This window comes from Heterodontus francisci, chromosome 8 (genome assembly GCF_036365525.1).
Source record: "Heterodontus francisci isolate sHetFra1 chromosome 8, sHetFra1.hap1, whole genome shotgun sequence".
In the NCBI taxonomy this organism is placed as follows: domain Eukaryota; kingdom Metazoa; phylum Chordata; class Chondrichthyes; order Heterodontiformes; family Heterodontidae; genus Heterodontus; species Heterodontus francisci.
The window spans coordinates 68,804,235-68,820,057 of NC_090378.1; the positions used below are offsets into that span (position 1 = coordinate 68,804,235).

A 15,823-nucleotide genomic window follows, 5' to 3' on the forward strand; every position below is an offset into this window, starting at 1 on the left:
GCACTTGTAAATTAACATCCAAAGGAAGAAAAGTGGCCTACATGAATTGTGTTGAGATAGCCATGAATGATGTAGAAAAAAATGTTGGGGTTCCAGTTGACTCATGTTTAACATGTACAACTTCTGCTTGGCCACAAACATCTGCAGTGGGGCACATCCAAAATTAGTGGAGATCGGGACAGGTGCCTTAATAACCATCGAAAGCAAACTGCCAGTAGCTGATAGTGCGATAGGCAGTGCTGAATCCATCCCTACACAAATAAGTTATAGGTGATCCCACAGAATTTCAAAAACTGTTATGACGGAGTACGCAAGAACTGAGGAGTTTTGCCCAAACGCCAAGAGGGCAATTTCAATATAAAGCTGAGCAATTTCAGGCCTCTGCACAGAGCTGGGACTCACTTTGGTGACATCAAATGGTTTCATTGGGAATCCACCCATCAACTTCTACGACCCTCCAGGATGCACAATTGGAGGGTCTCAAACCAGAAATGGTCATTGCCAGCTTAGTAATGTACCACAGTATACATTGATTCTGTAGTACATGATTTTCTCTTCAAAGGGAGCTTGAGAATTAGTATTGATGAACTGAGGGACTCATAAATGTTCCATACCAACATTTCAATGAACAAAGTTTGAAAATTATCCATGAAAGAGGACAGACATGCAAGTTAAAAGTGCATCTTCCCTTTTTATTTAAAACGGAGGAAAACTGCTCTTACCAGAATTCCCCACTAAAGAATGAAGCATTTATTAGAAAAATAAAAGAGATTTTTTTTCTGCAGACATTTTTCATATTCTAACAATGCAAAGTAAAAACACAATTGGACAAGGCAGTGTTTTCATGAGAAAGATTTTGACAAGCAGGATAAAAATTGTACAGCTCTTATAGAAAAAGTATTTTGCCAAACACTTTTCGATCAGATATCTCCCTTTAAAAGTTTTGTATGAAAGCATAGCTGGCAGTGGTTAATTCATTTATAGCTAATTGGTTGCACTATATGACTATGAAAGAGGCAAGCCAAACATTCATTTGTACAACATTAATCCACCCAGAAATCTAATAAAACTACCAATTACAAACCACTCATTCATTTTCAGTACATTGATTTGATTTAAGGATCATTATCACTGGGCAACATGTTTGGGTTTGATATTTTATCCAATATTCCATATTAATAAATCCAGTCATATTAATAGAAAATGGATATACTTTCTTCTATATCCAGACTTGTCATATCCTTAATACTGAAGGATATTTAACATTGTTTGTAATTTATTAGATTAATTCTTTTAACAATATTTAAAGGATGAAGCATGGTTGCTTTTCTACGATACACATCCTGTACAGGACATAGTACAGATCATGATGGTTCTGCAACTTTATTCTTCTTATAAACCCAACCATTTAAGCAAAGAGTGACAGTAACAACTTATATTAATTGGGATGATGAAATTTACAAAATGTATTTACACATGCTACCTGTCAACAACTGAGTTTATATCTTTTTCTGGGGATTAGATAGTGTTTTTGTACTATCTTCTAGCTCGAGGGATCTGGGTTTGAGTCCAGCCTAGGCTGAAAGATGAGTCTGTTCTTCCTGCTTACTCTATGGGCCCAATGTGGAGTGAATTTGGTGCATTTTCAATTCAGCTGCTAATGTCTTTGAGCCCACAACATATAACCACCCTAAATTTGGCACTTCATTTGGAATCTCATTGAGAGGGATCACAAAAGTGAGTGACACAGGGACATCCTTTAGAGATTTCTGCCAACACATTATCAAACAGAGTAGAGGGAATCATTTTCTGCAGCTGGCTGTATTGTTCCTGATGTGATTGCTTGATGTGGACAATGGACACAGAAACAGAGAAAATGAGTTCCATTTCACAGCAGTGAAATTTCACAACATTCAACTTGCTCAGTACAAAATAAATTCATATATTTGGTTTTATGATGATCCAACTGGTGCTGACATAGTTGAACAGCTGAGGTAACAGTCGCTGAATTGGAGCAAGGAGCATAATGAGCTGAGAAACATCAGCAACAAAGTGAGAGGGGAACTGAGACCTGAGGAGATGAGATCATTGCATGGCAACTGGGGCTTGGAAGAGAAGGGCTACTAGAGGAAAACTGAGACTGGGAGATGGGTGTGCAATGAGGGGAAGTGTAACAGAAGGGTAGGCCAAGGGTAACTCATGAGTTTGGCAATGAACATTGGAGAGAGCTGCACTGTCATTTAGGGGAGAAGCTCTGGAGCAATGAGCATGTCGGTGGATAGCTTGGTCCTGGGAGCACTTTAAGGCAGCATTCAGGAATAAGAGGGTGCAGTGTGCCTCTGAGGGAGAACCCAGCTGGAGGTGGATGTGAAAAGAGGAAGGCTGTAAGCACTCAGGAAAGAAAGGGAGAACAATCAGCACTTGGGACATAGAGAGGCCAGTGAATGTGAGCCCCTGTGGGAGGGGAAGCAAGTACTCTGAGCAAGGGAAAGGGCAGAAACAAACAGAGAAAGACTGCAGTGAGCCCCTGGGAAGGGGGCCAGCAGTGAACAAATAGGAGAGAGAAAGAAGTGGGAAATGAGGGCACAGTAGGCATTGGGGTCAGGGGTGACTGGACATAAAGTACAGGATCAGGTCTAGGAGCAATGCTGTGTGCCACCAATGGGAGGGTGGAAGTGGGTTAAGTGCAGGACTGAAAGTGGCTGACAAATTTCCAAAATTCAATGAGGAATGCAGTTTCTAGGTATATGTATTGCATGGTGTTTCTCTTGCTTGCAAAGAAAATGTTTTCTTGCTCTGGGTTATTCTCTCTGATATAAAGACTGAGAATTGGAGGCTGAGCAGGGCAAGTGAGGTACCCATGCAGAGATCTCCAAAAATATTGAAAGCCAGGGTTTAGCTGAACAATGCAACTTCTAGGAAAGGTGAAAAACTGAAGTTCCAGGAGAGAGGGCAGGTTGCTGGGGCAAAACTTGATGAACGGATTTCTAACAGGATATGGAGAATTTTGTGCAAAACATTAAATATAGCTTTGAGTTATTTAAGTTTATATATATTTATTATGTTCTTACAAAAATCTTGTATCTATATTGTCAGCTCAGCATTTAAAGGCGGCAGGAAAAAATTGTCTGAATGATTTGGTTGGTTAGTTTTATGGTGGATCCCAGGTGTTGATTGATATTTTTTCATACCCATCTAGTGACAGGAATTGTAAGGCCAATTGCAACTCGGTCCACCAAGCAGGAATGGGGTAGCAGTGCCCTTAAATCCAGACAGCTGCACCTACTGCTCCTTTCTGCTCTGATTTTGCCCACTGGCATTTGGGCCACAGTGTTTACAAAGGAAGCCCAAGTACCAGCCTGAATCAAGTGGAAGCAATGTTCCCTCTAACTTCTGTTTGCTGTGCACGGCCGGCTTGTTGTACAGCCCAGTCCCTTTAAGATTGATATGCGGCCACACGTGCGCATTTTAAAGGTGATGTTACTTGTGCGTGGCCTGTCTGTTCCCTGCGAGGTACATTCCCAATTGCTCTACACCCACGCACCAGCGCAGCTTGAGTGGGAGCCTCATTAAATTATGGAAATCAGGGTCCTATTTGTTTGCAATTACCTCTAAATAGTTCGGGCCTCCTGCCGGAAAACATAGATGGTGGACATCCATCCAGTTCTGCTAATAGTTAAAACTGACCATGTGTATTTTGATTGGATTAAATTTAGCCAATGGACTATTTAAGCCAATGAGCATTTGGCTTAAGAGAATGGTTATTTGAGACAATCGCATTTTTGAGGTGCAATAATTTTGTGAGCTGTGATGCTACTGTGATGTGCTAAATGCAAGACTTGTGACATAATCACAACTTGGGATTGTTAGAATCTTCCTGACCTACATGTCATGCAACAATTGAAAAGTTGAAAGGCCACCTTCCTATCATGTCCACACTATGGAATAAGATACATGATGCATAATCACTCTGCAACAAATAACTACTTATCTGTTACTTGAAATGAATAAAATGCATGTAAATAATTAAACTTTTTTAAAAATTGTCATTTTAATGTTTTTAAGCTTTGAAAATGTTAATTCATTTGTAATGTTTCATTAAAAACCCATGACTTGCAGTTAACCGTCAGGTCTGTCTCGGCCATTGCGTTTTGAAAAAAATGATACAGTAACAGACCTATCAGAAACCCAATGGAATATTAGCAATAGCCAAATATAGACAGTTGACGCAGACCAAATTAGCTTGTGATCCCTGATCCAAATATCAACAGTTGACCAATGAGAGGCACTAAATGCAGTGATCAGGTTAAGTTGCACGTATTGATGCATACAGTCAGTGCAAGTTTGTGTGGGTTGTACAGGTAAGGTTGTGTCACAAATACCATTTTGTCAGTTGTCAGGCAAACCCCCCACCTGCCAAGACTGAGCACACATGATTTCGCCACATGAACATTAAAACTTAAAATTGCCCCTGACTAGAAAGATATTTGCATAGTAACTAGCATAGTTGGAACAAGGGACAAATGACCATTCCTAACCTATTCCACCAATAATGGACTTTTGATTACCAGATGTTGAAGGTGGGGGGAGCTAGCATTCCAGGTTGCCTGCTAAGATAGCAGAATCCACAACCACAGAAGTAGTGGTCAGACCAGTTTTAGTCACGTGACGAGCTGGCTGTTGAGATTTCAACTTCCAACAAGGGATTTGAGCTCAGAAAGCCATGTGCTCCTGGAACTGAAGCAAGAATTACCTCCTCTCCAGTTTTGCCTGCCTGCATCTCTTTCCCAAGGAACTGAATCTTGTGAAAACACATGAACCTCAAAGAGAGAAAAAGTCTCCTATGTGAACAAGATTTAAAAGGAACACTGGGCCCCAAAGAAATGCAAAACCATATCTTCAATCAAGGACTACAGCAAGCTCAAAGCACAGTAACAAGATATTGCCTCAAACTGTTCCACTTTATCTTTTCTTATTTGTCCCTATCTGCATGTGTATATCGTGTGCATGCTAGCGTAGGTGCGTCATATAACCGTGGGCGTTAACTGTATTAGAGTTTAAGCAAGTTTAATATATTTCACTTTTCTTCTTGAAACCAAAGAAAGCCTGTTTGTGCTCATTTCTTTGCCTTATAACTGGAAAGCTGTGAACAAGAATTCACAAAGGGGGAGCTCAAAACACAGTGTGTTTAAAATTAAACCCTGTTACAATAAGACCAGGTGAAGATAGTAACAGACCCCTAGACACCTTTCTCGCCTGGTCATAACACTGCATGATGGGTAGATATGTTAAAAACAACGGAGACATAAATGGAGCAGTTTCTACAACATCTATAGTATTGCAATATAAACATGCCAACATCAAGGTATAATATGTATTGGTTGTAGTTCCCTTTCTTTCCAAATACCTCTATTTTCCTTAAGATGCCTCACCATGTAATGTGCTTTCTGTAGATATTAAACAAGGTTTCAGTCGCAGGAAACTCTTGTTCAAAGCATTAAGAGCTGTATTTTTAAGTAATGTGATACCCAGAGAAGCTTTTATATGCTCTATGATACCTCCTCTGAGAAAATCTAGTCATTTTGTACTGTAATCAAGGTAGAAAATGGAGGTCATGTTGCTATGGCAACATTTAACAAAGCTGCAGAGGTATTGTGGCCTCATTACTATTCATTGTAGACTCAGGTACAATGATTAATGGAGAGTTGCCTATTAAAACTGTTGGAATATAGAAGTTGACATTCATTTCCAAAAACTAAAATTATTTATGCTGTTCAAAAATTATTGGATTTCTAAACATCTCAGCTCTTTAGATTTAGAGATTATACACTGTCTGACTAGAAGAGAACAAGCTAAAACCAGTCATAAGGATTAATGTTCTAGGGTGCAATGTTCTCATGGTGCTATACACTTGGTATTAAAGTGGCAATTACAATACTGTGCAAGGGCGGCACAGTGGCGCAGTGGTTAGCACCGCAGCCTCACAGCTCCAGCGACCCGGGTTCAATTCTGGGTACTGCCTGTGTGGAGTTTGCAAGTTCTCCCTGTGTCTGCATGGGTTTTCTCCAGGTGCTCCGGTTTCCTCCCACAAGCCAAAAGACTTGCAGGTTGGTAGGTAAATTGGCCATTATAAATTGCCACTAGGATAGGTAGGTGGTAGGGAAACGTAGGGACAGGTGGGGATGTGGTAAGAATATGGGATTAGTGTAGGATTAGTATAAATGGGTGGTTGACTCGGTGAGCCAAAGGGCCTGTTTCAGTGCTGTATCTCTAAACTAAACTAAACTGCTAGTATTAACCCAAACATTATGTTCAAACACTAATGAATCAAAGCCATTTTCCTTGGCGGGGGGAGGGGGGGATGAGGTGGGGAGGGAATACATCAAAGCGTCAAACAAGAAAACGACAAGGCTGAAGGTGAAGGAAAAGGTGTAAATGAAGATTGAATTAGATGCAAATCAACAAGTCTGCAGGGATAAAGACAGTCTAGGGCATGACTGCTTTAATTATAATGTTTGCCATGGGCCTAGCTGTGTCCAGAAGATTAAGAGCATAAGGATATTTATGAACAGTAAAAAATAATTGAAGTTGAAATTCATTGGCACTGTACCTGTTTTCCAGGTGCAAAACACACGCTTAATCATCCAATATGTCGTTGCACTTTGCAAGTGTACTGCCCGCCATATTGGTAAAGACAGAAAAAGAGGGCCTGCGCCTGAAATAGAAGTCAGGCATTTTGCAAATGCAAATAGGAGCCTAATGCCTGTTGAGGCCCCCATTAGAAAATCAGACTTGCCTGTTTCATATAAATGAAGCCTGAGGCTCAATAGCGAGTGTGGCCCTGTCCAGAATAAGGATCATTCCCTGTCCCCAGTTTCTGGACCATTATGTCCTATAAGCTTATCCTTTTTAATAGATCAAGTCCATCTTTGTTCTAATTTCATTCAATATCTTCTTTCTCCACCAGAGATACAAGTAATTTTCATTCAAACCAATATTTGTAATCTGTTGTTATGGTCTTCCGTTGTAGGTCTGATTTTAACATCTGGTAGTGGTGGAAATTGGCCAGTTAGGCATGTGATCAATTTTCCTTTTCATTGCTCGTGACCTTTTCTGTCACTGCCGAAAGTTGTAGGGAGGCTATTTAAATATGCAAATCAGGATCCTATGTCAGTTGTAGGATCCCCATTGTCATTTTCATCAACAAATGGTCAGAGTGCATACACTAGGCCTAGTTGTACTAGGGGCTGAAGTGCCTAACCAACGGTTCCTAAAGGTACCACTGGCGGTTGCTCCACTGGGAGCCACAAAACTACAGCATCCCACTGCTGGCCAAATCTCACCTCCAACCGCGATCAACTTCCCCTAATTTGGTGCTCACAGTTTGCCAGTTAAATTAAAATAAGGCCCAAACTTGAAAATGGCTCATGCCACCCAACAGTGGCTCTGGGCAAGTCGCCTCAGACGCACCATTAACATAAAAGCTACTTCAAGTTACTGGAATAAGGTCCAAACTGTTATGAGGGGCAATTTGGGAGAAATTCTTCCTTGGTACTATCACAAAGTAAGTAAGAATGCTATTGAAATCAATGGAAAAGAAAATTGGGTGTGGTGTAAAATGGGCTGCCAATTCACTACAAACATGCTTTGCACTACTGGTAAAGATCAGTTTCACCTCAATTATGCTGTTCTGATGAAAGCAGCAAAAGTATAACAAACAAAATTGTGGAATTAATTGCATTAGTTCTCAATGTAGCCTTTGAACTGAAAGCACTTTTATAGAATATTACATGAAATTTGAACTGAAATGCTGCTACGATTTATATTTAGTGAGTTGAAACTGAATCATTTTCCTTTCTAAAGGCATCATAGATGATGGGCTGAATTTTTTGGCCCCCCCTTGGGATGTGAACGGAGACGGAGGGGCCCATAAAATTGCATGGGAAGGCAGAGGATGGAGTGCCCATCGCCTTCCTGATGCCTTCCAATTTAGTCCAGGGCAGCTTCCCATCCCTGGCCAATTGAGGCCCTTAAGTGATCAATTAATAGCCATTTAAGGACATCTTCCCACCTTCACTTCAACTTTACTGAAGGCGGAGGGACCTGCTACCACGGGAAGATGCCGCCAGGTAAAACCTGCAATGGGCTCCCAGTGTATAGCCTTGCCCACAAATTCCTGATATGTGTTGCTGGCGAGTGAAGCTCCATGATTTTTTTTTATTCGCTCCTGGGATGTGGGCATCACTGGCTAGGCCAGCATTAATTGACCATCCCTAATTGCCCTTGAGAAGGTGGTTGTGAGCTCCCTTCTAGAACCTCTGCAGTCCATGTGCGGTAGGTACACCTACAGTGCTGTTGGGAAGGGAGTTCCAGGATTTTGATCCAGCGACAGTAAAGGAACAGCGATATAGTTCCACGTCAGGATGGTGTGTGGCTTGGAGGCGAACGTGCAGGTGTTGGTGTTCCCATGCGACTGTTGCCCTTGTCCTTCTAGGTGGTAGAGGTCGCAGGTTTGGAAGGTGCTGGGGAAGGAGCCTTGGTGCGTTGCTGCAGTGCATCTTGTAGATGGTACACACTGCTGCCACTGTGCATCAGTGGTGGAGGGAGTGAATGTTTGTGGATGGGGTGCCAATCAAGTGGGCTGCTTTGTCTTGGATGGTGTCGAGCTTCTTGAGTGTTGTTGGAGCTGCACCCATCCAGGCAAGTGGAAAGTATTCCATCACACTCCTGACTTGTGCCTTGTAGATGGTGGACAGGCTTTGGGGCGTCAGGAGGTGAGTTACTCAGCCCAGGATTTTTACCCTCTGACCTGCTCTTGTAGCCACGTATTCATATGGCTTCTCCAGTTCAGTTTCTGGTCAATGGCAACCCCCAGGATGTTGATAGTGAGGGATTCAGTGATCGTAATGCCGTTGAATGTCAAGGAAAGATGGTTAAATTCTCTCTTGTTGGAGATGATCATTACCTGGCACTTGTGTGGCGCAAATGCTACTTACCACTTATCAGCCCAATCCTGGATATTGTCCAGGTCTTGTTGAATTTCTACATGGACTGCTTCAGTATCTGAAGAGTTGCAAATGGTGCTGAACATTCTGCAATCACCAGCGAACATCCCCACTTCTGACCTTATGATTGAAGAAAGGTCATTGATGAAGCAGTTGAAGCTGGAAGGGCCGAGGACGCTACCCTGAGGAACTCCTGCACTGATGTTCTGGAGCTGAGATGATTGACCACCAACAACCACAACCATCTTCCTTTGCACTAGGGACGACTCCAACCAGTGGAGAGTTTTCCTCAATTCCCATGGACTCCAGTTTTGCTCGGGCTCCTTGATGCCATACTCGGTCAAATGCTGCCTTGATGTCAAGGACAGTCACTCTCACCTCACCTCTTGAGTTCAGCTCTTTTGTCCATGTTTGAACCAAGGCTGTAAAGAGGTCTGGAGCTGAGCGGTCCTGGCGGAACCCAAAATGAGCGTCACTGATCAGTTTATTGCTGAGCAAGTACCGCCTGATAGCACTGTCAATAACATCGTTTATTACTTTACTGATGATTGAGAGTAGACTGATGGGGCAGTAATTGGACGGGTTGGATTTATCCCGCTTTTTGTGTACAGGATACATCTGGGCAATTTTCATTGCTGGGTAGATGCCAGTGTTGTAGCTGTACTGGAACAACTGGCTAGGGGCGCGGGAAGTTCTGGAACACAGGTCTTCAGTACTATTGTCAGAATATTGTCAGGGCCCATAGCCTTTGCAGTATCCAGTGCCTTCAGTTATTTCTTGATATCCTGCGGAGTGAATCGAATTGGCTGAAGTCTGGCATCTGTGATGCTGGGGACTTCAGGAGGAGGCCAAGATGGATCATCAACTTGGCACTTCTGGCTGAAGATTGTTGCAAATGCTTCAGCCTTATCTTTTGCACTGATGTGCTGGGCTCCCCTATCATTGAGGATGTGAATATTCGTGGAGCCAGCTCCTCCAGTTAGTTGTTTAATTGTCCACCACATGACTGGATGTGGCAGGACTGCAGAGCTTTGATCTGATCCATTGGTTATGGGATTGCTTAGCTCTGTGCTTACACTGTTTGGAATGCAAGTAGTCCTAGGTTGTAGCTTCACCAGGTTGACACCTCATTTTGAGGTATGCCTGGTGCTACTCCTAGCATGCCCTCCTGCACTCTTCATTGAACCAAGGTTGGTTCCCCCAGCTTGATGGTATTGGTAGAGTGGGGATATGCCGGGTCATGAGGTTACAGATTGTGGTTGAGTACAATTCTGCTGCTGCTGATGGTCCACAGCGCCTCATGGATTCCCAGTTTTGCATCACTAGATCTGTTCGAAATCTATCCCACTTAGCATGGTGGTAGTGCCACACAACACAATGGAGGAATGATAGTGCATATGTAAAATTTACCCTTATAGCTCTCAATTAAAGAATGGAGTGGTTAATGTGTTTGCATGCAGTATTTTTGTCTGTTATTTCAACAAAGGGGTTAACATGTATTAATGCTACCAATAAAATTACAGCTAGCTGAATTGCAAAAGAATATATGAAGCATTCATATGTTAACAGAAAGTTTTATTCGGAGCTTGGAAAGCAATATTTGAACTTTTAGGACTTTTTTTAAAAATGTAAAGTTACTAAATCAAAACATATACTCATAATTCTAGAAAATTCTGAGGCATAATGAAGATCACTGAACCATGTACAACCTACATATTCATTACTTTTTTATAGCATCAACATTAGTATTTAATCACAAATGGCAACCTTTATAAATTGCTTAACACATGTTCATTACATTATGATAGCTAATTCTTCTAGTACACGATGGAGCAAATTGAAGGTCAGCCCCAATTTTGGAGTTACATTACCTTCTATAAATGTAATTCTTTTTAAGAATAGGAAAAAGCCACTTTGCCCAATAAGCCAGTCTCCTTGTTTAGCATCATTTCACATTTACCCACATTCTCACTAGAATCTACCAATGTTCTTTCTCCCAAAACAATCCATCTTGTTTTTGGTGAGAAGGTCTAGCTGAGGTGAAATGAAAAAGGAGTCAAATGTTTTTTCTAAATCTTAAAATTTCATCAGTTCTTAAATGTTAGAATAACTTCACTTTAACAAAACTATTTTTGTCAATAAATTCCAAAAGAACAAATTAAATATGACAATTCAATATATGAGATTATATATGTTCAGCTTCAATTATCTGGTAACATAATCAGTGCACAAGTTTTGGAGGGGCACCATTGTTTAGAACAAGTGCTATTTCAAACCCTTTTTTACAAGGTCATAATGCAAAGGCATGAATTCTGTAAAAACCTATCATCTCATAACTTGGCTGTAAGGCTAAGATAAAAATGGCACACACCTCAGCTACCTCCCCCAAATTAAACAAATGATGTTGCCTCTTCAAAAGAATGTAGCTTCTTCAGATGGCTACTCACTATGTTGTATTTTCTGTATCAATATGTACTTACTAATGCCAGAATTATGCATAAAGAGTAAAACTCATTTGAAGTCACTCTGAGGGCATGTATCTGGTGCCAAGCAGTGCAGGACCCATCTTAAGGAGATTTCATAACAATTAGGTCACACAGCAGCCGCAGGATAACCTGTACCAAATTGCTTTGCTCAAATAAATAATGCTATACCATTAGTAACATAATCAGCTCGATATCTCATTCCAGCCTTGGTCCAAACATGGACAAAAGAGCTGAATTCCAGAGGTGAGGTGAGAGTGCTTGCCTTTGACATCAAGGCAGCATTTGACTGACTGTGGCACCAAGAAGTCTTGGCAAAGTTAAAGTCAATGGGAATCGGGGGAAAACACTCCACTAGTTGGAATCATACCTAGCACAAAGAAAGATGATTGTGGTTGCTGGAGGCCAATGGTGTCCTAAGTCCAACCATCTTCAGCTGCTTCATCACTGATCTTTCCTGCATCATAAGGTCAGAAGTGGGGATGTTTGCGCAGTGTTCAATACCATTCACAATTCCTGAAATACTGAAGCAGCTTGTGCCCACATGCAGCAAGACTTGGACAACAACATTCAGGCTTAGACTGATAAGTGGCAAGTAACATTCACACCACACAAGTGCCAGGCAATGATCATCTCCAACAAGCGAGAATCTAACCATTTCCCCTTGACATTCAACAGCATTACCGTCGCTGAATCCCCCACCTTCAACATCCTGGGGGTTACCATTCATCAGAAACTTAACTGGACCAGCCATATAAATACTGTGGCTACAAGAGCAGGTCAGAGGCTGGTAATTCTGCAGCAAGTAACTCACTTCCCGACTCCTCAATGCCTGTCCACCATCTACAAGGCACAAGTCAGGAGTGTGATGGAATACTTTCCACTTGCCTGCACAACAGCAGCTCCAACACTACTCAAGGAGCTCATCATTCAAGACAAAGTAGCCTGCTTGATTGACACCCCATCGATCACCATCAACATTCACTCTCTTCACCACCGGCGCACAGTAGCTACAGTGTGCATCATCTACAAGATGCACTGCTGCAACTGGCCAAGGCTGCTTCGACAGCACCTTCCAAACCTGCATCCTCTACCACCTAGAAAGACAAGGGCGGCAGATGTATGGGAACAACACCACCTGCAATTTCCCCTCCAAGTCACACATGATCCTGACTTGAAATTATATAGCTGTTCCTGCACTGTCTTAGGGTCAAAATCCTGGAACTCCCTCCCTAATAGCACTGTGGATATACCTACACCATATGGACTGCATCAGTTCAAGAAGGCAGTTCACCACCACCTTCTCAAAGGCAATTAAAGATGGGCAACAAATGGTGGCCTTGCCAGTGATGCTCACATCCCAAGAACGAACAAATAAAAAAAAAAACCAATTTGCACTGTGCAAAACTGGCAAGTGAAATATAAAGACACCAATAGGTTGCAGACCATCTGCTGCAATGGTGAATAACTTTGATCCTGGACTCAATATGAGAACTCAGACAAAGACTGGACAGAGACTGGATTCTTTTGATGGGATTGTTTCTTACTATACTGACAGATAGAAAAAAGTGGAAGTACTCACCATTGGTGAAGGAGACAGAGAAATGTTGCCCACAGAGACCTTCAGCTCATCCACTGATGCTGCCATACACACGATGGAATCTTTAGCCTGGAGAGGCCGAATCTTAATGTTGAATTTTCGCCGTGTTTCTTCTTCTGACTCAGACTCGCTTGATGAGTAAAAATGTTTCTCTTTGGTAGGTGAAATGCCATTAAGGAAACTTCTTTTCTTAAATACAATAGGACAACTAAACAGTTAAATGTGAATTTAAAACCAATCATGTCTTCCTCCCCTCTCCCTGCAATAACTTTTTTTAGCCCCTTTTCTCTCCTTGTCTTTTAAAGGTGTTGACCTCTGCCAGAATTTGTTTCCACTGGGCCCAGAAATTCTCCAGTACTTTGTTCAAGTGACCATTCTTCATGGGGTTGGTCTATCTAATAATTGGTATCTGTGACACTGAGAGCCTGCTATGTGTGGTCTCTTGTACCATCCTCTCTCCCTTTACCCCACCATTGGCACCTATGCCTTCAGTTGCCTAGCTTCCTTACTTTGGAACTCCCTCCTTAGACGTCTCCATCTCCCTCTAATACTTAAAGGACATCATTAAATTGCCTGTTAGTTTGTTGTGTGATAAACTCAATAACAGAAAGAATACGTGAATGAGTCAATGTCTCATAAATGCGTTCTGTGCCCCTGAAAACTGCTGCGGACATTCAGTGACTCTATGGATGAATGCGGTTCAGCATGTACCTCCTTGTGCTGGATCAGTAGATGGCTCAAAATGATAGGCCCGATGGGTATTGATATGGTGACTGCCTGGTTCAGTACATTAATTGCTATACATCTCAAGTCATATGTGCAGGATGACTGAGGGTTACAGACGTGTTGTCACCCTAAAAAACATTTCTATCATCTCCTGCATTTCTTTAATGCTGGGAACCCTCGAGATCACCATGGATAGCAATAAGTTAGTACTGGTACTAGCAATAAGGTAAATTGAAAACCTCTTAACTGGTTCCCCAACTTGCCGAATGGAGAGAAGAGAAACTATAACTTGGAGCCAGACATGGATGATTCAAACTGAAGAGGCTCTTGCCATACTCCCAAATAACTGCATTAAGTACTGTGGTGAGCTACCAAACAGTATTTGTAGGCAGGTCTTGTGAAAACCTAAGGCTCAGCAACAGAAGGAGTCTTCAAGATCGCCTTCTGATCAGCAGCTTACAAGTTGGATTGCTTCTCCTCACGCGTGCTCCGTGTTTCACCAATACTCCCTCCTGGAACTTGACAACCGACCTCCGTAGGCTGATGAGTGCATGAAGAAAAGATGGACACTGCCTAAAGAAGGAGATATTAAAAAGGATGACCCAAAGGTAATTTAAGAGTGTTCATGAAGTAAGAGAGGGAGGTGGAGAGGTAAAGGGGGAGAAATCCAAAACGTGGCCTAGGGAGCTGAAGGCACGGCTGTCAATGGCATGGTAAAGGGAGAGAGGAATGGTATGAGGCGCCAGTCAGAGGAATGGAAGATTTAAAGGGTCTTGTAGCACTGAAGGAGGTCATACAGATAGGAAGGGGTGATAGGAAGGGAAATTTAAATTTTAAAATTTGGGGGACTGAGATGTAAGGTTTTTCAGCAAGGAGTAGTATGATGGATAAAGGAGGATTTGATGTGAGATAGAATTTGAGCAGCAGATTATTGAATGAAGCATGGATAAGGGTTTCAGCAGCAGTAGGGACAGAGGCAGGCAATGGAGGTGGAAATAAGCAGTCTTTGTGATGGAGATGATAACGGCACAGAGCTCATCTCGGGGTCAAATAGGATCATGAGGTTTTGAACAATCTGATTCACCGAGGCCTTGGACAGGGAGGAGAATGGAGTCAATGCCAAGGGTATGGAGTTTGCACTGGGTCTAAAGGGAATGACTTTAGTCTTCCCAATGTTTAGCTGCAAAAATTTGAAGACTGGATGTTAGACAAACAGTCGAACAGTACAGGAGTGGCGGGCTTGAGAAGGTTTGTGGAGAGGTAGAACTAGGTGTCACCCATGTATATATGGAAGCTGACTCCATGGGCTGAATTTTCCCTGTCCCGCGGAGACAGGTTTGAAGGCAGGATTGGGAGCAAAATTAGAGAATCTCACATCAAGGTGGCTCACTGTGATCTTACTGGAGGCGCACTCCCGGCACCAGCAACCCGCCTGACAATGGGAGGTAGCAAAGTAGGGTCAATTAAGTGCTCACTTGAGGGAAAATTGATGATTCCGACGGCGGACGGGCCGCTGCTGAGGCCGAAGTCTGGCTGTTACCTGGAGGTGACCTCCTGGCAGCAGGCAAGAGGGCCAGCAAGGCATCCTTTAATTCCCTCCCCACGGAGCTGAGGATGCCTGAGGGCCACCCTCCACAGTGATAGCCTGATAGCTGTGGCCATGCTTATTTTGTACAACTTTATAATTCCTCAGTGGTTGCTTCCATCTTCTCCTATCTACACTGGCAATGCCCACCTATCCAGGTGGGGGCTGCCAGCCAGAAAACAGGCCCTCTGTTTGGGCCTGCCAGTTCCCTGGTCCACCCACCATCCTTAATTGGATGGGGCTCCCAGAGTGTTTTCTTAATTGGCCTTCTCTGGGAAGATCGTGACCAACGTCCCACCACGGCCACTTCTGGGTTACTGACTTGGGATTGAGTCTGACGTCAGAGTCCCAATTATCTCAGCAAAATCTAACTCTGTCAATGGATGATATCGCCAAGAGGCAGCATTTAGATCTTGGAGGGGAG

General features: G+C 42.6%; 1 protein-coding gene across 1 annotated transcript in view; it reads right to left on the reverse strand.

Annotated features, from left to right (window-relative positions):
- sgip1a (SH3GL interacting endocytic adaptor 1a) overlaps positions 1-15,823 on the reverse strand; it is a 182,431-nt gene that overhangs the window by 96,511 nt on the left and 70,097 nt on the right. Inside the window, exon 9 of the mRNA XM_068038061.1 lies at positions 13,071-13,249. Coding sequence (XP_067894162.1) covers positions 13,071-13,249 — 179 coding nt within the window. The remainder of the gene's footprint in view (positions 1-13,070; positions 13,250-15,823) is intronic.